The sequence below is a fragment of the Catharus ustulatus genome, chromosome 4, assembly GCF_009819885.2.
Source record: "Catharus ustulatus isolate bCatUst1 chromosome 4, bCatUst1.pri.v2, whole genome shotgun sequence".
In the NCBI taxonomy this organism is placed as follows: Eukaryota; Metazoa; Chordata; class Aves; order Passeriformes; family Turdidae; genus Catharus; species Catharus ustulatus.
This window is the reverse complement of record NC_046224.1, coordinates 61,286,201-61,308,501: the sequence shown is the minus strand read 5'-3', so window position 1 is coordinate 61,308,501 and position 22,301 is coordinate 61,286,201. Positions and strand designations below refer to the sequence as shown.

Here is a 22,301-nt window from a genome sequence, read left to right as displayed (position 1 = left end):
ACCAGCTAGGTAAATTGAACAAGATTTGAATTATAGAAAACTAAGCCCTCTTGAACTGCAATGTGTGTTCTGTGGGGCTGGAATTCACAAGTTTAACAGATGTAAATATGCCACAGTTCACTCAGATGTGTCACATTCTTTTACTGTTGCCACAGGAATTGACCCTAAAAGGCTGCAGGGTTTGAAAGCCTTAACCCAGAGTTTTTTAAGACCCTTTTTATTCAGTTCTTGTTTTTTCTGAACTTATTGAAAAAAAAAAAAAATCCATGTGGTTCTTTTATTACTCTCTGTCTTTGACCTTGGTGCTAAACCCTTAGGGTGAAATCCTGGCCCTATTGAAGTGGTCAGCAAAACTATTGAATTTAGTGAGGCCATGGTTATGGCCCTTTTATTCAGCATCAATTTCCATCACTTTCTTCAAAATATGCATGAATATGCTGGATGAGAATACCAATAATGAGTTAATAAAATTCATTTAAAGATAACTCTTTATAGGTATTATCTCTTATGTTGCTTTTTACCTTTACTAAATTATTCTTAATTAAAGATTTGCATGGTGTTTTTTGCTATTTTTTTCCTTTTCCTGTTTTTTACTGTTGTTGTTTTCCTCTGAATAAACCACAAACACAACTGAAACTCCTGTAGAATCCAGGATATCTGAGTGTGCCAAGGAAGCATGGCTGTGCCAAAAATTTGTGGGAGAACAAGAAGTTTAGATATTTTTGTTCACCCCCTGCCTCCTTCTTGCACCTGTGAATGTGGAAAGGTGTTTCTTTATGTGAACAGACTGTAGGAATATGACTGAAGAAAAGCCTGGATCTTCAGTGTTCCTTCCCAAAAGCAGGAAAGAAAATTACAGGTGAGGACACAAGAGTCTGGGTCACTGCTCCTCCTTTTCTCCAGATACAAGTACTCCAGCTGCTCAACCTAAGAATCTTTTCTGTTTAGCTTTCTCCCTACACCTTTTCCCACTGTCCTGCAGATCAAAAAGCATCAATTGGCAGGAGAGCCTTAAAAATCCTTCTGTTATAAATTATCCTTTATTCCTGACAGCTGGGTTCTAGGGGCTTTCTGTCTTTTCATGTAAAACCTCCACATGCATCTCTGTTCTAGCAAGTATTCATGGAATCATGGAATCACAGAATGGTTTGGTGTGGAAGGAACCTTAACGACCTCCCAGCTCCAAGCTCCTGCCATGGGCAGGGACAACTTCCCATATCCCAGGTTGCTCAGAGTCCCATCCAGCCTGGCCTGGAACACTTCCAGGGATCCAGGGGCAGCCACAGCTTCTCTGGGAAACCTGTACCAGGGCCTCACCACCTTCACAGAAAGGAATTTCTTCCCATGTTCCATGTAGACCTGCTCTCTGTCAGTGTGAAGCCATTCCACCTTTTCCTGCAATCCATCCTTGTTAATAGTCTCTCTCCATCTTCCCTGTAAGTTCCCTTCAGACACTGGAAGACTCAGTTAAGTCCCCTTGTGCCTTCTTTTTTCCAGGTTGAACAATCCCAATTGTACAGCCACTGAAGATACAAACACCTGTTCCAACAAAGTCATTTTCCTGCATCTGTCCTCTTTCAACCTGCCCTCCAGATGTCCCACCTCTTCAGCCTCTATCCATTCCACTCTGTGTCACTCCACAAATTTCTCTTTTTTCCCAAGTCATCATCATCCTTCCCCCTAAATTCCCCAAATCCAGCTGTTCCTTCTTATTGTATCAATAGAGAAACTGTTGAATCATCTCTCTGATTTTTGAAAAGGAGCCTTCACCTAATCACCATGTGCTTACAGCCCAGCCAGGATCACTTGGAGCTTGATTTCTCTCATCATATTTTTCCTCAGAAACTCAAGGGTTATTGACAGGTGGGGCTGTAGTGATTTTATGCACACTTCAGATGCTTGTTAACATGCATAATGCAGTGCTTATTGGTTATACTGGGAATTACAATCAGCATAATTCACCCATGTTCCCACCTCTTACCTAACACAATAATTTGGTGCCAATCCCCTATGAGAAGCTGCAATGTCATTTTTAACTGCTCTAGATGCAGCTGGACAAAAACCTGTTCATTTTCTTTCCTTCTCATCCTGCATTCATTCTTCTCACTTGCTGTTCAGTCTCCTTAAGGATGCACCTTGTTTTTTGCCATTCCCTGGTAAAAGGACCAGAAATAGTGGCTGTTCTACAGCTCTACAATTTTCCCTCTTTTCCCAGCTCTGTGTGGAGTCATGAGACTTTGCTGCATGAGTCTCTTCAGCACAAAGCTTGGGCAAACCTACCTCTTCCTCATTGTGGGGGGCTGCCTGGCAGGAACAAATCAGAAGCTAAAAGAACTCTTCTTCTGTCAATCTTATTTAAAAACGTTGATCTGGGTAATTAAGAAATAGGCTTTGAACAAAAGGCTTTTAAATAACATACTCAGTTTTAGCATCACAATCATCAGTACAGAGAAAGAGTTCTGCAAAACTCATTTTCATTGCCCTATTGCTGTGTAGCTGGAGAATAACACCCTGCAAATCCCTCTTCTCTGTTCCCTTAACTTTCTGACACATTTCTGCTTGGTATCAAACTTCACATGCTTGGATATGACACAAAGGTACTTTTTTTTTTTTGGTGGAAAATTTGAAATAATTGGTTTGGCTTGCTTTCAGTCAGTTGATCTTTCAAAAAAATACATACAAAGAAACATGCAGGCACTCATCAAAGCTGAACACCAAATGGTTAAAGGTGCTCCTCATGCCTGGCTTAGAGATAACCAGATGAAAAATTAAAAATTATTCTGAGCAATTGAGCCCTGGATTTGGTATATTCCCAAATAAACATTAAAACCAACAATTGTTTTAGTTACTGAGTTCTTGTGGTAGGTGTATGTATGCATTAAACTCCAAAACTACATTCTGTGGTGCTGTAGGTGAAGGATTAGATCACATGCGCACAGATTTCACATCTAAACACACACAAATTTTATCTCAGCTGCTGCTGCACCGTGACAATGAGATGATCTTCACTCTCATCTGCCCACAGAAGTGTGAGGGACATTTATAGCTCATATTATTTCATTGGAACAGAAACCAGCACTGTCTTGAATTTACTGTTCACCATCCTCTGAGAGTCCCTCCCATTAGGAAATCAATTATTAAGATATGTTGGAAGAGCATCCTGGGAATTCTTTGATTGTTTTAAATCCTGCCCCAGCCTTCTACCCTCTGAATGCTACATCACCTCTGTCACAGACAAGTTCTCTTGGCTACCATAAAAACAGAGGGGGAGAAAGGGAATTTTAATGTCTTGAAATGGCTGAGTTTGCATGATGTAGGAGGTAAATGTCTTTGTAAGGATTCATCTAATTCTTTCTCGTGAAGCTTTGTTTTATATTTACCTCCACCCTTTCATTAAAAGTCTGTAATCTGAACATCCTGGGTACCAGTAATGCCAAAGTACTGATGATGCTGCCATCAGACTTGAGAACTACACTTTCCTCAAACAAAAGCTGTGTCCTGTTGATTTTTGAAACTTTATGATCCAGGATCTGAGAAGGCTTGATGCAATTTAGACCTGTTTAAAGGTCCAATTCCTCCATATTGGTGATGAAATGGAACCTGGTAGGTGCAGAGATTCCTCAGTCACTGTGGTGTGGGAACACAGTGATCCCATGGCTCAGTATAAGTTTGGGAATGAGGCAATAAACCCACACAGCAAAGCCTTTATTGTGTTTGCCAGCTTTTGTTCCTCAGCCTTGCCCTGCTACTGAAGTCAGGATCCAGGAAAGTGGTTCTGCTTCCCTGGAGGTCCAAAGGAAACCCCTTCCCCCAAATATTCCTGTATCCAGGCCACACACCTACAGTTCAAAGGGTTTATCACAAGCTGTGGGGGAAGAGTCTGTGGGAGAGCCCTGCTTACACTACTGGCAAAACATCACTGGAATTCGTCTGGATTTCCACTCATGGCACATATGTGAAGAACTGTAAAATAGTGCTGTAATTTTCTGTGGAAGATAAATATCATCTGCAAAAGAAAGATATGCAATAAGTATAAATCTGGCTATTTGATGCTAATTCAACTGTATTTTGCTGCCTTGATTTTGAAGAAATACCTCATTCTACTCTGGTTTTCCATGGGAAATTCTCAGTGTGTAAAAGCTCTAATTTATTTGTCAGTGTAATTGAATGTGTATCCCCATCTCAGTGGGACAGTGTTTGATACTGCTATTTGTACTGTCAGTACATTCTTGCACCCTCTTTGTGTGGAAATATCCCATAATCACACAATGGCCAGGTTGGAAGGGACCTTGAAGCTCATCCATTTCCAACCCCCTGCCATGGGCAGGGACACTTTTGCCAATCCAAGGTTGCTCAGAGTCCCATCCAGTCTGGACTTGGACACTTCCAGGGATGGGGCAGCCACAGCTTCTCTGGGCAACCCATGAATGTCTGATGACTTTTTACCTTTAAATTCTATTATAATGGAAGTTTCCAGTTTTTATAGTGAGATAAAAGAGTGCCTGTAGTAGAAATATGGAATGAAACCATTACATTTTGCATTTTGTTAAAGGAGAGGTGCTCAGTGTGTTTTTCTTGAGAGTACTAATTACTAATATTATTTAGGTCCAAAGATTTTCTGGAAGATCTCCTTGGAAAATGCATCTAGAGAGAAAAATAATTATAAGGTGCTGGATTCAACTCCAGTAGCTTGTACCTGTCAATAAAAACCATCAGAACTTCCTATGATGGTGTAAACTCGCCCTGTGATGGATCAAAGTACACAAGATTTTGTGTTGCTGTGCAAAGACTTGGGCCTAATCTTTTAGAGGAAAAAACCCCAAAACTGACTTGGTTCAATCTGAACTTTATTCCTCAGGAAGCTCAAGAAGCTCTTCAGGAAGCTGAAGGATGAAAGAACTGAGCTAAAGGAAATGGACACCAACCAATCAAAGGACCCTCAGCAATGGGATCTCGACTACATCTTGGAACCTTTCACTGGGCTGACTCCAGAATACATGGAAATGAGTAAGTGTTTGGAATTTCCTTTCCCTTTCTGCAATAACCATAGCTTTACATAGGACTATATGTTAGAGGTGGTCATGAGAAAGGGAGAAAAATACCCCAGCACTTGTAGTTTGCAGATATTCCATATGAGCCAGCAGGGCTATGAGACTACCATAGTGCCAACAGAGAAATAATGATGAATCCCAGTATCTGTTAATATGCTGTCAGATTCCAGGGTTCCCAGCTAAAAAAAAAAAAAAAAAGGCATAGAAACCATTTGGCCACAGAATCAATAACTATGGTTAGAAGGGATCTTTGGAGATCATCCGGTCCAACCTCCTGCTCAAAGCAGGGTCAGCTAGAGGATGTTGCTCCAGTTGGGTTTTGAATATTTCCAGGGATGGAGACTCAAAAACTTTTCCAGTACTTAATCACCCTTACACCAAGGATTTTTTAATGTTTAAGTTGCTTTCCCTACATTTCCGTTGGTGCCCTGTGCCTCTTGTCCTTTCACGGGGTGCCCTTGAGAAGGTTTTAGCTGTCTTCTCCAACCTGCCACATGGGTAAGATCCCCTGAGCCTTCTTTTCCTGTGGTACAGCAATCCCAGTGCTCTCAGCTTCTCCTTGTTCCTCAGGTCCTTTGGTCCCTCAACCATCTTAATGGCTCTCCAGTGGATTCACTGCAGGTTTTTTGTGCTGCTGGGGAGCACAGCCCTGTAGCTGCCTCATAAGCAGACCCTGGAGAGGCAGGGAAGGAGAAAGCAGGAATGCTGTGGGTGGGGAAGTAGAAAGGAGAGAAATAATCCAGGCAAACCCAAGTTTTAGGACACACAAGAATTCAGGGAGAGGCACGATGGGCATGGTATCTTAAACCAGACATCTGTTAAATATTGAATATGGCAACTCCTGTTTTAACAAGCCACTATTCTCAAAATATCTAAAGGGGAAGGCATTTTATGGCAAAAAAATTAAATACCTTACAGAAACAATCTTGATTGGTAGATAAAATTTTTAATCTAATTTAAAATGAATACATTAAAATTTATAGAATGGTAGATTTATATAATTCTATAAATTTGGTAGTGTACACGAGGTATTTTGCATGACAGCAGATTTGGGGATGTCTTATTAATATGTTTAGGATACCAACCCTGATGTCTGTAGTGCCATCAAGAATCCCTCACCTCCCATTATCTCCCTCTCAATTGTTCCAACTCACCTTAGGATCTTGTCTGTGTTGCCACTTCTATTATCCCCTTCTGCACATGATGATTGTTGAAAAATTATCTTTTAGGACTGATTTTTTCCCATTAACTTCAGCCTGAGATGATTTTTCTTCCTGAAAACTTTAAGTAAACCTCTTAGCAATTTTTGAAATTAAACAATTGTGAAAAAAATAGACATTTTTTTCCCATAAAAAAATTTATGTTCAGGAATACCTCAGAAATATCTGTATTTTAACAGCTCAGATTTCTTGGTTGGTTAGGTCTAAGGACAAGGACCTTTAGTTACCAGTAACAAATATATACTGGTGTGATGTTTGTCAGCATTGCTTGGGTTAGCTGTCAGTGGCCTTGATTCTGATGTGGAAAAAGTTGTGAGCTTGAAAATGATTTCCAAAATGTCAGATTTGTTTTAAGGGTTCATTTAAGGCCACCTGTTCAGAAAGGAAGAAGGTCAGTAGTCTGTCCCTCAATGAAGAAAAGCTACAGTGGAGTTTTCCTTACCTGCTTTTGACTTCAGAATACCTCTTGGAGCTCCCATGGTTAGCCATTTGTTATGCTGTTCCTTAGGGAACTGTTTGGGATTTTTTTAATTTTAGGAGCAAGTTCTAGAAATTGCCAAGATGAGTCAAACCATGACCACCAAAATGAGTAGGTTATTGTGTTAAAAAAAAAAAAAAAAGAGAAATGAAGAGGTACCACCATAGTCTGTTAAGCTTTGGGGGTTCCTGTTCCAGAGAAGTGGTCCCAGCCCCAAGTCTGCCAAAGTTTGGACAATGCTCCAAGGAACACAGTGTCATTCTTGGGCTGTCCTGTGCAGGGCTAATTTGGGATAATCCATCATTCTATTTCATGGTCCTGACTTGCAGTGTCAGGGTTTAAGCTACTGATGTTATAAATCACTGGACACTAAGCCTGTAATTTAGATCAGTCCCTTGTGCCAGGATCATAAACCACGGCGAGTGCCTCAGACTGCAGCCACTCGGGGATGATTCAGGGAGAATGAATGGATGAATTATTGATCCAAACATTTGTTTACAACAGGAGGATGAGCTTCCCAAGTGGAAGAGCCTCACAGTGTGCCAAGCTGTGCCCTGCCTGTGGGATTTGCAGACAAATGTGCAGCAGATGAAAGCCAAGCTGCACCTCCCCAGCCCCGGTTGCTGCCCTGGGTCCACTCCCTGCTCTCAGCTGTCAGATCCACTGCTCAGACCACCCACGCTGGCAGGAAGCACTTGGTGCAGCTCAGCACTGAACCTGTCAGCTGGGATTGTTGTCAAGGGTGTCACACTGCAAGAGGCAGCTCAGCAGATTATTTACCTATTTCTCTAATTTTGAGCTGGGGACAGTGAGAAGGGAAGCAAATTCAGAAGACCAGAGCAAGATTTTTTTTCCTCCTGAATTTCTTAAAAAGGCAGGGTTACTGCAATGTAAGAAGAGGTATGATATTAAGGAAAAGAGAGAAATCTGTCTGCTGTTTCAGAACTTCTTAATTTTCACACTGATTTACTCAGGCAACCTCCCTCAGGCATCAGTGGCAATCTGGAATGAGGCAGCTGAAGGAGGAACTGCAGACGGGGCTTGCTGCAGCCTTTGGGTTTCCCCATGCAAATGGTGATGGGGTTTCATCCAGAAGCAGGCAGATTATGTACCCAAGTGTGAGCAGTCACTATATTCAGCTTTGTCCTGCCAGGCTGCTCCTACTTTTGAGGATGGATGACATCCTTAGCTAAGAGTCTTGACTCCAAGTCTGCAATTCACTGGGCTGTACCCTAATCACAGGCAGTCCTTGCTTTTTTTATCCATGTATCTACTCTCTTTTACTCATTTCTGTCAAAACTTGGAGTCTGGCCCACTCCCCATGGCCAATCACACATTCTCTTTGCACTTTGTTATGAAGTGAATTAATCCTGTTAAGGCAGCACTTCTCTGAGGGACAGTACTTGGAGCAGTCTCAGGATGTGTTTTGCAGCATGATGCGCTACAGGTAAAGGAGTTTTTGAGGATAAGTACTCCACTTAAATTTTGGGATGCCCATTTCCAAGCTGCTTACTTTTTTGTTCTTATTTCTTATTCTAACAATCCTGAAGCCTTAGAGAGACTTCCACCTTCTCACTCTCCTACCCCTGCCCTCATTTAAATCATGGTAGGTTCATAGAAATAGCAAGATTTTTCTGGTTATTTTTTAACCTCCACTATTTTCTCATCTGGGAAAGGTGTCTCTGTTCACTGGAATTTTTTTTACAATGAGGATGGGGAAACACTGGCATAGGTTACCCAGAGAGGTGGTGGATGCCCCATCCTTGGAAACATTCCAGGTCAGGTTGGATGAAGCTCTGATCAACAGGATCTTGTTGAAAATCCCTGCTCTTTGCATGGGTTTGAACTAGGTGACATTTAAATGTCCCTTTCTATCCAAACAATTCCATGGATAATAAAATTAATTTGTAAGGGTATAAGTCTTTGAATCTGATTTCACCAGCAGACTGCTGAGCTTTTTTGTTGTGCAGGCTTTGGCTGTCAATAGCACATCTGCACAAAGATTTGATTTGCACCAGTGACATTTCTGATGACTGTTTGCTTTGATATTATTAACTGATGTATTCCTGCCTTTCTTAGCAGACACTCTTAAAACACTGGAGGGATCAGAAAATTTTTCTCAAGTAATCCTGAAACAGAAATTGTCACAGTCAACTTGTGTCAAATTTGTCCTTAGCACTTCCTACTTGCAAAACTGTGCAAAGACTTTTGACCCAGGCCAATAAACCATACCATGTGCATTCCCAAAGTAGGTAGCATGCATAGCAATTTCCTCTTCCACATGGCAACAACTTTGCAACGTGTGTTACTGGCCTGCAGTGATAGGAGTTGGCAAGAAATCGATGTTTAGAGTAGCAAGAAATATTGCTAATGAAAGAAACTTTATTAAATTGGCTCCAAGAGCAAAATTATGTGCATATGAATGTCTAAAATTTATACCACTCATGCTTCCTTGAGAAGAAACTGAAATTAGCAATGATTTTCAGATGCCTATTTCATTAGGTCTTCCCTTCTCTAGCCTAATCCCTCTAGGAGTCCAAGATTCATGTGGCAATTAATTAAAAACATTTTTCCTCAAGGAGAAGTAATAATAAAAGGTTTCATCATCCAACTTCTGTTTAAAAACAATGGCACAAGAAGAAAATGATCAGATTCAATGTCTGTAGCTACTGACTACTATAAGGATTAATCTGAGAGGTTTGGAAGAATTTCCCCTAAAGCAGGAAAAGCCATCAAAAAGGCAATGTGTGAGGCAGAAAAAGAAGAAAAAAATCACTGAAAGAAACCTGCATTTTTCTATAATCTCTGTAATGAGGATGGTTTTGAAAATACCATTGGTGGTTGTGTGTAGGCTTGTTGCATACATTTATTACAGAAGAGTTATAAAAAATTGCACCTTTTCCAGTTTTTCAGCCAAGCCTGGCTGTATATCAAAAAGTTTCTTTCTAGGATTTGGAAAGTTGCTTAGAACAGGAGTGATTTTTCTACTGTTTACTTCCAGTAACACATGATCCTAGGACAGATATTACTGATAAAGAAGAAAGAAAAAAAAAAAAAGCAACAGAATCATAAATAAATACCTTGTCTTAGATGAGGCTTTGATGTAAAAGATCCTTGGGTTACTCACATTATTGAGCGTAAATCTTTTAAAACCTGAGTGTTCCACACCACAATGATTTTGTGCTGGGGACTGATTCTGTGTCTCTTACACAAGAACAGCAACCACCACCCTCCAGACACATCATTTGAAAGCTTTGGTTTGTGCTGCTTTTCATAACTTGGAGACCAGACTTATGGGGACAGGGTGTGTTGTTGTTGGGCTCAGGTTCTGCTCAGGCCCTGCACAGGTTCCATGGGGAGTGGAGTTCTGAGAAGGGCTGTGACCTGACACACTTTGGGTGCTCTTTGTCCTTCAGAGTTTTTGTCTTGGGCGCGAGGCTGGATGAGGTGTTGCAGATGTGGCACCAGGTGTTATGAAACTCAGAGGCTGGCTCAGCTCTTGTCCTCTTTTCTGCTCAACTCAGACAGTGAAGGCACCACCAGTGTGTGGTTTGGGCTTTTTCCCTCATCAGAGGTAGGCTATGTCAGTGACAGCAGATCCAACATCCTGCCTGGATGCCCCAGGAGAAGATGTTTCCTGTGCCCTTGAACTTTCCACTATACTGAGCCTTCAACTGTTTTATTTCCCAGCTTGTGCCATGAGCCTGGGGAATGTTCATCTCTCTTCTCCAGGCTGGGCTACCAGGGGAGTAGGAAAACTGTGAAACAGGATGGATGGCCAGAAATCCAGCTCCTGGCACAGGTCTCTTTAGCCTTTTCCGTGTATATGGACACGTAAAGATCTCTGTATGGAGACCTTGTGGCATAAATGTGAACATTAAAAGGGTATTTAAAGAGCATGAGTGTCCTAAAAGTATTGTAAATATTTCCAGTGTGACCAGACAGGCATCCACAGAACTCCAGGATGCTGAGATGAGATTCCTTCTGGGATCTGGACAGAGGTTTTCTTTGTAATCTATTCAGGTTTGTTTCTAGAAACACTGATCACACTTAAGTACCTGTGAATTGTTGAGGCTGTTCAAAGGCTCTTCCATCTAATGATTGTTTGTTAGTTACACAAGGCTGTCTAAATTCAGGGTTTGGCTTTGGGTTTGCTTTTTTTGCCTGCTTTTTGCATCATTTACACTTTCAGAAGAAGTTGAGAAGGTTGAAGAGATTTCAAGATGGCCACACAAACACTTCTGGCACAGAGTTTTCTATGAAGACATATTTACACAATTATCCAGAAGTTCTTTGCATACCTTGAACATTTTTTCATGAACTTGAAAAAAAATTAAACTGCATTTTTCCAGGCAATGAATGAAGGGACTACAAACAACATCAAAGCAAAAGTGTGTGTGGTTTATTCTTAAAGCATTGCAAATACTTCTTTTTTTTCCTTATTTTATTTTATTTTTATACAGAATCCTCCCAGCTGTATTCCTGCTAAATTCACTTAGAAACAAATAAGGCGTATTTTGGGGCTATGTGTTTTTCTAAGTATTTCACAGTTTTTGGGGGACATAACTTTAACATCTGGTTTTATTTCCTTGTTAATTCCTTTTCCTGACTCTGAACATAAAATAGTCAGGAAAGTATGATTTCAAGGGCAGGATGTTTGTATACTTTGAAAAAGCTCCATCTTAGTGCAGACACTTTATCTCAGAACAAAACAACAATAATGAAACTCTAAAGGCCATATAACTGATATACAAATGTTTCACTTTCATGTGCAAATATATTGTTCCTGAGATAAGAAAGGAGAAATATCAGAGGACTTGCAACCTGTATACAAAAACAAAAAGTGCATGTGAGAGAAGGTCCTGGGGAAAACTTTTTCAAGAGTTAGTTGTAGGTTGTGACAAGTGTCGAAGGAAAGTATTTTAAAGTATAATATTGTGCTGTGTACACAGAATATTGTGCTATTTTCACAGAAAATTGCAATTCCTCCCTCAATGGAGAGAGAACTTATACAGAGATCTGCCAAAAAAGAAGCCATAGTAAATATGGCATTTAAACACACTAATATTTTTTCTATGCTGATATTTTTTAACTCTGAGATGTAGATCACAGTCAAATTTATTAGTTTAATATATATATTTTTGTTTATATTTATATAAAATTCACCTTTGTCCAAATTTAAAGAGGAATATTTCTTAACTTGGAGCATATCAGTGACAAAAGGAGGGATGAAAGTGTTGCATAACACCACTGCTTCCTGCATCCACAGAGACACTTTTCTTGCTTTTCACAGGCTGCCACCAAGTTTTTCAAAGGAAGCTGGGAAGAAATAGTGCCACCTTGCAGATTTTCTCCTTTTGCTTGATTGTGTATCATTTTCCTTGCAGGGAAAAGGACAGGAAAGAAACAGCATGGACTAATCAGTTAATTATGTATAAATGCAGAAAACCCTTAGTCCTTTATTAAATTTATTGTTTCCTTTGGCTTGTGCTTGTGCTAGCAACTTGAAGCTTTATTGGAAACATTCATAAAGCATAGTGACAAACTTTTGTCTCTTCATAGCCCTGCTCTGGGATATTTATTCCTGGGACCAAACTGGGAAGTGGAATTTTATGGGGTTGGTAATGCACAAAGCTCATCAACAATTTTCTGCTCCCTTTGGAAGCTATCAAAAAACGTTGCCTTTTTTTTTTTTTTCTTTTTTTTTTTTTCCCAGTTATCCAGTTTGGCTTTGTCACACTCTTTGTTGCCTCCTTCCCTCTGGCCCCCGTCTTTGCTCTTCTGAACAACATCATCGAGGTTCGTCTTGATGCAAAAAAATTTGTCACTGAGCTGAGGAGGCCTGACACAGTGAGAGAAAAAGATATAGGTGAGTGATGAAAGAGCATTGCAGTAAAGATAAGACCAAAATTACAATCAGAGAAGGAAGAAAATTTGTAACAAGCCCATGAATATGGTTTTTTTTTTCCGCTTACAGGTATTTGGTATAACATCTTGAGTGGTATCGGAAAGCTTTCAGTGATCATTAATGTAAGTGTTCACTTAAACCATCTTCTAACCATGATCTTTGCAGCTTATAGTGTTCCTTCAATGTAATTTAAAATTCTTTATAATTTAATGTTCATAATTATTTATATTTTATTGTCCCTTCAGCATAATTGAAAAGTGACATCTAATTTTCTCAATTGCTCAAATACAACAGAATACAGATATGTTTATTGTGTTGTATGTACTCCCTAAGTAAAATTTTCCTGTATATGCATTAAGATAAAAAATCTCATGCCCTAGGACTTTAACCCTTATAGTTTCTAGTGGGTTTTTAAACTACAGATCATAGTCTCATAGAATTATTTATATTGGAAAATACCTTTAAAGTCATGGAATAATACCAGAGACATTAAAGATATCAAAGCCCTTTAGAAAGGGAGGTGATTTTCACTACTGAAGGGAGAACTTGTAGGGAGATGTTATGACATTTCTTTGATAAAATAGCTCCTAGCACAAAGCACAGCACTCTAATGCCTCCAGAGGGGCAGTTTTGTTTCACTTGGGTGGAGCATTGCTCACTCATGGCTCTCCAGTTTAGAGGATTTAAGGTAGGAAATCTGTGGAACCCTGCACATCCCCATAATCTCACTGCCAGGCACAGATTTCAGCTGTCCAGTACTGAGCTGTGCTGGAGGAGAAAAACTCTGCAGCCTCTTGTTTTAATCTGAATACACTTTGCAGATTTATGATCCTTTATTAAATGTTTACTTATATGGGGATCTCATTAAAGTATGAGTTAGAAACCTTTACTTGAAAGAAATGCAAATATGTTTTAAAAAAAAATATTGAATGCCCAATTCTGCTTCTCCATCTGGATAATATTGACACAGGAAATTATTATTTAGCAAAACAGAATGGTTGGGGTTGAATGGGACATTAAAGATCATCTCATTCCAAGCTCCCTGCCATGGGTAGGGACACCTTCCACTATCCCAACTTGCTCAGAGCCCTGTCCAGTCTGGCCTTGGACACTTCCAGAGATGGGGCAGCCACAGCTTCTATTGGAAATCTGTGCTAGGGCCTCAGCACGCTCAGAGGCAACAATTTTTTTTCCTAATATTCAACATAAGCCCACTCTGTGTTAGACTGAAGCTATTGTCCTTTGTCCTATCACTCCAGGTCCCCGTCAAAAGTCCCTCTCCAGGTCTCTTGGAGTCTCTTCAGGCACTGGAAGGGACTCTAAAGTCTCCTCCCAAATCCTTCTCTTCTCCGGGCTGAACAATCCCAATTCTCTCAGCTTATCTCCACAGCACAGGGGCTCCAGCCCTCTGACCATCTTCATGGCCTCCTCTGGACCTGCTCCAAGAGGAGTGAGTCCAGAGCAGAAATCAAAGGAATTCTTACTGCTGTGATATAGAGACTTCTGTGACTGATTGCATCCACAATTACAGTTTTATGAGATACCAGTCTCACGAGGTTTAATACCAGCATGAGACCCTTCTGTGTGAGATGTGTGAATCCTGATGCTGAGGGGAAAATGGATGTTTCCACTCAACAGGTTTGGAGCAACTACACCAACATACAACCCAAATTTTACCAACTGGCTATCAGGTCTTCTTGTAGGTTTTTTTTAAGACTAGTGATAAACTTCCTAATGGTTCTAGAGATGAAAAGAATTGGAGCAATGGACAGTCCATTAATTCCTTTTGCTACTTCCCTAGCTCAGCCTTCCCTTGGAGAGACAGAGCAGGTTACTGTGCATTTATATAGAAATATTCTGTACCAATTCTGGCCATATAACTCTCCCTTCACCACCACTCTTAATTTATCTGAACATGAAAAATTTCCCCTGAATTAATTAGTCTGGAGACACAGATTCATGATGCTGCTGTTTGTTTGTTTGTTTTTGTTTTTCCACCTCTCAGGCTTTTGTTATCGCTGTCACCTCTGATTTCATCCCACGCCTTATGTATCAATATGCATTCAGCCAGAATGGAACCATGCATGGCTTCATCAATCACACCCTCTCATACTTCAATGTCAGCCAGCTCAAGGCTGGGACACAGCCAGAAAACTCCCTGTTTGCACAGGAGGTTTCATTCTGCAGGTAAAGTACTTGTAAGAGCAGCTGACACAGTCAAGGGAATTTCCTTGGCTCTGATGTCATTTTTCAAAGTTGGAATTGATAAAATTCACTTCTATGGCCACATACTCAGCAATATTCATGTGCCTTTGAAAATGTGGTTTTGGAAGTGCAGCTTTTAGAGTATTCTCACTGTTACAAAGTCTTTAAAGGGTTTTTTTCAGGGCATTAAAAAGCAAAATAAACAATTTAATCAGATTTGATCCAAAGAAAAAAGCAATCTAACACTTTCTTTGCTGAAAGATAAAGCTCTATTTAAAATAATGATTTTTTTAAATGGATACCCAGTAATTATAACCAGGCTTTCTCTGTCTGTATTAAATTCAGTCCTAACTTACTGAGATATGAGTTTTCAATATATTATGCCCATCTTTACAACCTGCTCCAGTCGCCATCTACGTGTCTTCTATTTCAGATTCATCTTTTCAGACTGGGGAAACAAGGCTCAACTTCCTTCAAAATATTTCCAAAATATCATATACTTATGGAATAATTTCAGTGCATGAGAAATCATTAATGTGGCTCCAGCTTTCAAAGTAACTGTATTTTTATAATAATGTGCAGAAATTGAAAGAGCTGGTTTAAGGCATTACAACCCCCATGTGCTCAAAACTGAGCTTCTTTGGGTCAGTGTTATATTGAATAGACTATTGAATAGTCTCACCTCCCTTTTTGACTCCCTTGAAATCACCCTGTGCTTGGTCTCTGCAATGACACAAAATAAGTATAGAAGTTCCTGTTCCATTTATTTAAGGAAAGCCTTAATCTAGAATGGTTTTCCCTCCCTTACTTTGATGTGCAATATATTTCACACTGAGTTTAAATGGGATACATATCTTACCCAGCTATAACCCACAAAAATGACACATCCCAGTTTCTTCATTGGAAGCAGGGTAAGCAGGGAAAGAAATCTGTCCTTCTCGCTCTGGCAGTGTTGGGGCTGCCTTTGGGGGGTACCTACCTTCTCACCTTGACTACTGCACAAGATAGATGAGTGCACTCCTAACTTTTAAGCAACTAATAAGCATGTGAGCTCTGCTATTCGCCATTTCTGTTGCTGGAAGTTGTTTGCTAGGCAAATATTCCCTGTTAGAGTACGCAGCATCTCTGGACTTTCAGATTTGTAAGTCTGTGAAGTGCTTTTCCACCCTTGGTTCCTATTACTTTTTTTATTTTCTATCCCTAAATTCACCTGTGTTTTCCTTCAACATGCACATTGATCCACTTCACTGTGATTTTGCTACTTTCACTATGCTGCTTTTAACTCTGTGTCAGCATCTGGCCTCTGTTTGTAGCTGTTTAAGTGCTGGTGTGTTTGGAAATATGTGCATTAACAACAGGGGTGAAAGGCACTCCTCACATTAATATGGTCATACACAGCCAAATACCTAAAAGAGCCCAAATACAGGGAGGAGGGAATCATCTACACTGGGTACAAAAGTGGTCCCTGCCTGATGAGAAGAAGAAAAAATTTATTGACCATGTATTAGTCTGAGTGAGACAGAACTATGGGAGCATTTCTCTTCTCTTATCAGGAAACAATTGGGAAAAGATGTCAGCATCCACAAACACTGTTTCTCATTACCATCTGCCTCATTTGAATCTTATCAAAATCTCAGCTTTGGACAGAACTATCACTTTGATAAAGTATGGGGTCTCTAACTTGTGTCCCAAGAGACAGGCAACCAAACATTGCCCCTCAAGCTGGAAATAAAATCTGTATTTCTGTTTCTGGCAAATGCATTGGGAACAAGCTGACCTCTCTTATTCTTAGATTTCTGTGACCTCTGGAGATAAATGTGGTTGCAATGAGGCTGCATTTTCCTCCTTACGGGCATTGCCAGAGATTAAGGTATCTTAAAAATAACTGTAACGAGCCAGAAACAACTCTGCCACTGAACATACAGAATACATTCTTCGAATATTTACAGCAGCATTTTCTGCACTGCTCTGAACTCTTTGGCACTGCTTCCAAACAAAGGTTGCTGTAAAGCTGTTCTGATGCACAGTATTAGTTGTAATTTTACTTTTTTTTCAGGAAAAAATGGCATTTGTATAGCTGAAGGCAAATTAGAAGCAAATCTTGCTAAGATATGGAATATTTTAATTGTTTTTCCCTTTTAGTCCTTGTAGCCTTGTATGATAATGGAGTACATAAAAACCTGCTGGTCACACTGAAAAAAGGAAGCAGAGATACAGACTCATTCAAGGGACTCCTCCTTTAACATGGGTCTGCTCCAACAGTCAGCAACTTTATAAAATTTCTTTGAATTTATTTTCTTAATGTCATGGGATTCATCTCATCTATTCCTAGTGATCAGTGGGGGATGCTAACATTTTTCCCTGACTAATTTTTATATACTCCTGCACTGCTGATTCTGTGATTCTGGATGTTTTCTCCAAGTTCCTCTCATAGACCAGCTGAAGAAGGAAATTAAACAGATTAGCTTATTTGGAATGATTTGAAGTTCCACCTATATATATAGTTGGATTTTTTTATCAGTCTTTTTTTCCCCCCACAAAATAACCTTCTGAAATACACTGACATTTTTGTCTTAGCTCTGGCTTCAGTTTACATTTGTTCAAGGGTTGTATGGTTCTCTCCATCCAGCTTCCCTTCCCCTACAATTCTCTACTTTCAGTGCACATTTTTCTTGCTCATAACATTTCTGTGCTCTATTCTTCAACCACATTGACCGCTTCATATTCTTGTCCTTTTTCAGTGTAATTACAGTTTCTTGCTATTTTGGAAACACAATAGTCTTTGCAGCACTGGTTGGTTGTTGTTCCTACCATACCTGCTGAATCAAATATTTTATGAGTGAAGCATTGAAGAGGTGAGGGAATCAGAGAGTCAGAATATCCTGAGAAAGGGATCCACGAGGATTATCAAATCCTGACCCTGCACAGAAGAGCCCAAAAATCACACCTGAGGATATTTTCCAAATGCTTATTGAGCTGAAAAGATGGTGTTTGTAAAAAAGAAACTACCTGTAGAATCTAGGAGTTGGAAAAGGTCCTTTGGAGTCCCATGTGCCAGAGAATAATAAAAAAAGTAGGTGGGAAGGAGGCCCAGCTACCTCATCTATAGCTCTGGCAATATTTTCCTTCACCATAAATCATTTACTCATATTCTATTGAGTGTAGGTTCAGGCATCACAAGGAGTGTGATTCCCAGCTGAGCCAGGTGAAATTTCCAAGGGGTGTGATGTCCTACAATGCTTGCATAGTTTGTGAAGCTCAGAATGCATTAAATGGAAAACCCACCACAGTTGGTGACCCTTCCAGGTGAACCTGGGCTTCATTTCAAGACTGGGATTGATTTATAGTGGTCAGGAAAGTCCACAAGAAGCTCAGTGGTTTTCCTTGGCTTTGATGTTCAAGCAGATTAAGTTCAAGGGAACTGAATTTGGCCCTTGATGCTGCACTTGTACAGATTTGAGCAACATGTGGGAGTCCACAATGTCCAGAAAAATACCAGAGCGGGGATTTGGCAGTGCAGGAACAGCACAGGAATCCTAAGACAGGACCTGTGCATGCACTGCTGAACAAAACCATCCAGGGGCTAAGACAGCCCAGGGACTTCTTCCCTAAATTAACACAGCCCCCAGTTTAAAGTGGTTGTCTCCTCCCTGTGGGCTGTACCTCGAGTCCTTTGCCTCCAGAAGCTGCAGCACAGAATCACATCCAGCATTCCAGACTCAGTTCTTGGGGGTGGGGATCGGCAGGATGTAGGGGATGTGTGGATTGCAAATGTGTAATTTAACATGCAAAACCATGTTGGTAGAACCTGAAGGTAATTTTGGCAAGCGCACCTGCAAACTGAAGCTGACAGATTTTATATATGAGCCTTCTCCATTATCCCCCAACGGAGGCTTTTGCACAGTCTAATGAATCTTACTGTCAGGACGGGTTTTGTGGTATTCAAAACAGATTTTCCCTTTCTTAATTTCATCCCATTACTCCTAGTCAAACACTGAGAACAGCACTAAATTATCCCTTTCAGTCCTAAGGGCACAATTTGCGCATGGTTATCATGTCCAACTGTGGCTGTTACTTACCAAAGTGGAGCAATACATGTGCTGCTCTTTGATCTTCCCGATGAGTCAGCCTCCTCAGCCCTTGTACTGTTCTCCTGAACTGCCTTCAATTTGTTGCTATCTTTTTCTTTGGTTTCCTTTTTTTTTTTTTCTTTCTTTTTTCTTTCACCCCCGTGCTCTGGAATCTGCACAGCTGAATGGCTGAATGCAGCGTTCCAGGTGTGGATTTACCTGGCTAATTCCCCCCCAGCACCATTGTGACTTTTGTTGAAACACCCACAAGTCATACACTGTCCTGCTGCCATATTTCAAACTTGTGCTAACTTGCTGGCCACTGCAAGCTCCAGGCTATTTCCACTTTCAAACATTATCCCTTCAAAGATCCTTCAAGTGTTTTATTTTTAATTATTTTCCATTTCCCCATATTATTCTCATTGCGTTTCCTGTCTCCATTTCTTATTGCTTTCTGTGTTTCCTGCTATTTGCAAAACTTTCCAATTTAGGAGCATCTGTGATTTTTATTAGCCTGTTGTTTACTTCCGAATGATTGATGATAATACTAAAAGCAAGAGTCTTTACACCAAACCACTAAGGCTCTGTTTTATCCTGTCCAAGACTAGACAGTTAATTTAGGAAGTGCCTTTCCCATGGCTCCCCCTTTCGTTAATGCAAAGACAGGAATCACCAAAGCATGAGCCACATTTTATGTGGGATGAATTATTCCCTAAATTAATCAAGTTTTAGGTGAGATGAGTGTAGGTTTATCTCCTTCAGTCTGAAAATGCCTTGGACTATCTCTCTGCTTTCATTTCAGCATTTTATTCCCTGTACATTGACGTCAATTTACATTAAGAAAATAAAGGGGACTTTTGTCAATCCTCTAAAAATCTGGACATTATTAAAAACAATGTTAAAACAATGTTCTGATTTTGGTTACAACTGTGAAAACCAGACTAAGTGTGTTAAATTGAGTGGAGGTAGTCCAGCTCTAATTCTGAAGTTGTATTTCATAATAAGGGTTGAAGTAAGAACATCTGGAGGATTTGATTCTTTAGGTTTTGTGATTGGAAAATCATGTTAATCACAGCAATTGGTGCTGGAGGAAATTGCTGGAACTGTGATAACTGAGCTGTCTCCACCCCCAGGTTCAAAGACTACAGAGAACCACCTTGGTCCCCACACCAGTACGAGTTTTCTAAGCAGTACTGGGCAGTCTTATCTGCGCGCTTGGCTTTCGTGATTCTATTTCAGGTAAGTCTGCTGAGTTGTTTCACTTTCAGTCACAGAAATATCGTCACAAATGGATCCAAATGAGTGTTCCAAAGCAGCCCGTGTCCAGTAGACTTGGCTGTTATGTCTATGTATTACATGCATACATTACACAGCTTCCTTTAGTTCTTGGTTCTAGCAGTGATCCCCAAAATACCCCAGGCTATGAAATGTTTAAGTGGACCCTGTCAATTTTTATCCTCTTAGAGGCACCACTTGTAAATGCTCTGTAGGCTTGTTAACTGCTGTTCTTTACCCAAAGCAAGAAATAAACAGAAGTAATAAATCCTCCAAGGTTTTTTGCTACATTATTGAATTGAGCACAGTAAATTTTCCCCAGTGTGAGGATTTCATTAGCAAGGGATTTGCTATCATGGCTTGCCTTTCGAATGGCTTTCTTCTGCTCTCCTCCATGATCTGGGATCCTTCCACACCTAGCTTGGGCCCATCCTTCTTTTTCAAACCTGCCTTTCTTTTGTCCTCACCTGCCAAGTGTTCCCAAGTGTTTCTGTGAATCTTGTCTGGTTTGCATTGCCCTCTTTGCTTCTCTGCGGTGTTGTCAGTAATTTTCCACCACGGGCTGCAAAGCAGTTGAAAGCAACTGGTTCTGCTGGGCTTCAAACCCTCTGCCTGCTCTGCCAGAGAACGTTCCCTGGTTAATTAGCTCCATTGTCTTGGATGGGGACAGAGAGTTCATGCTAGCAGCCCTGTCAGCAAACTGTTCTCACACGTTTCCAAGCATTACACAACACAGCACTTCTCAAAGCGTTATCATGACAATACAATCCCCCAAAACATTGCTTATCTATAGATTCCACAAGCAAGCAAAACTTTTTGCCCAGTCTGCTTCCTGCTTGATGTTATGAGCACCACCTGTAATCACCTTGACTCTTGAGGTTTGGGCTTTTGGCTTGCACACTGTGGTACTATAAAAACAATCCTGCTTGTCAGCAGCCAGAAGGATTTGAGGACAGAATGGCCATAAAAGTTGTCTGCTGTGTACTCAGGCTACACTGGAAACACACGGGTATCTTTGCCTTGTGTTGTAGGATTTTTGATCGTATTGGAGGATGTCCTTATATTGATGGATTCTGAACTCAGTATCAAGGAATTGGAGAACTGGGCACCTTTGGATGCCTGTAAAGAATAATGCTGGTTTAGCTACTAAGGCCAAGGATTACTTGATGATTCCATGTCCTTTCCTATTTCAAACCTAACTGAAGCACAGGTTTAATTCAGCCTCTACACTGAGGGGTAGTTGTGCACAAACCTGAGCTGTTTCTTGAAATTAATCAACTGCTTACACACCACCAGCAAAATGTGTTTGACATCTGGCTCCTAGCTATAAAACAAAGGTTTGGTTTTGCTCCAGTATATTTTGGATTTTTCATGCTTGCTTCACGTCTCTTGCTATGCTTGCAGAACCTGGTGATGTTCCTCAGCGTTCTGGTTGACTGGATGATCCCTGACATCCCCAAAGACATCAGTGAACAGATTAAAAAGGAGAAGACCATGCTTGTTGACTTCTTCCTGAAGGAAGAGCACGAAAAGCTGAAGCTGATCGAAAGCTTTATGGCACGTGACAAGCAGAAACGCAGGAGTGGGACCAAAAGCAAAAGGACCAGGGCTGCCAGCTTCTCCCAGTGTCACCGCAGCCCCAAGGGCAGCTTCACCTCCTTCAGCTCTCAGCACACCGTGGTGTGATTCCTGAGGGAAGGGAGCAGCCTGTGCTGACCTCTGCTTACTGCGTGATGTGATTCCGAGCCTGGATCAAGGGAGGGAGAGACAAGGGACAGGAAGCAAAAGGAGGCTCTTTTGCTTCCTTAGAATCTCCAGATGTGAAGGTCTCTGTTACAATTTAAATGCCCTCTGGGCTGCAGCATTTCCAGATTTCATCAGTCTGAGATAAGGGCTGTAGCCGGTTCTTGTGGTGATGATGCATGTGAGTTGGGAAGCACGCAGGAATTCTCCTGGCAGGAATTCTCCTGGCTACCATCTCTCCTCCTGCAGATGCCCAGTGGGGCATGGGGACCCTCCTGCTCTTGCCTGTATCCTTGGGCAGGTTGGACTGACTGTGGGGCAGGATTGACCTTGGGGAAGGATGTGCACACA

The 22,301-nt window shown here is 40.8% G+C and overlaps 1 protein-coding gene across 1 annotated transcript in view; it reads left to right on the top strand.

Moving 5' to 3' along the window:
* Nucleotides 1-21,959, top strand: part of LOC116995366 (anoctamin-2-like) — a 147,936-nt gene extending 125,977 nt beyond the window's left edge. The window contains exons 20-25 of the mRNA XM_033058045.1: nt 4,859-5,007; nt 12,466-12,618; nt 12,727-12,779; nt 14,663-14,844; nt 20,066-20,171; nt 21,612-21,959. Of these exons, the coding sequence (XP_032913936.1) occupies nt 4,859-5,007; nt 12,466-12,618; nt 12,727-12,779; nt 14,663-14,844; nt 20,066-20,171; nt 21,612-21,893 (925 nt within the window). The 3' untranslated portion in view covers nt 21,894-21,959. The remainder of the gene's footprint in view (nt 1-4,858; nt 5,008-12,465; nt 12,619-12,726; nt 12,780-14,662; nt 14,845-20,065; nt 20,172-21,611) is intronic.
* The last annotated feature ends 342 nt before the right edge of the window (nt 21,960-22,301 follow it).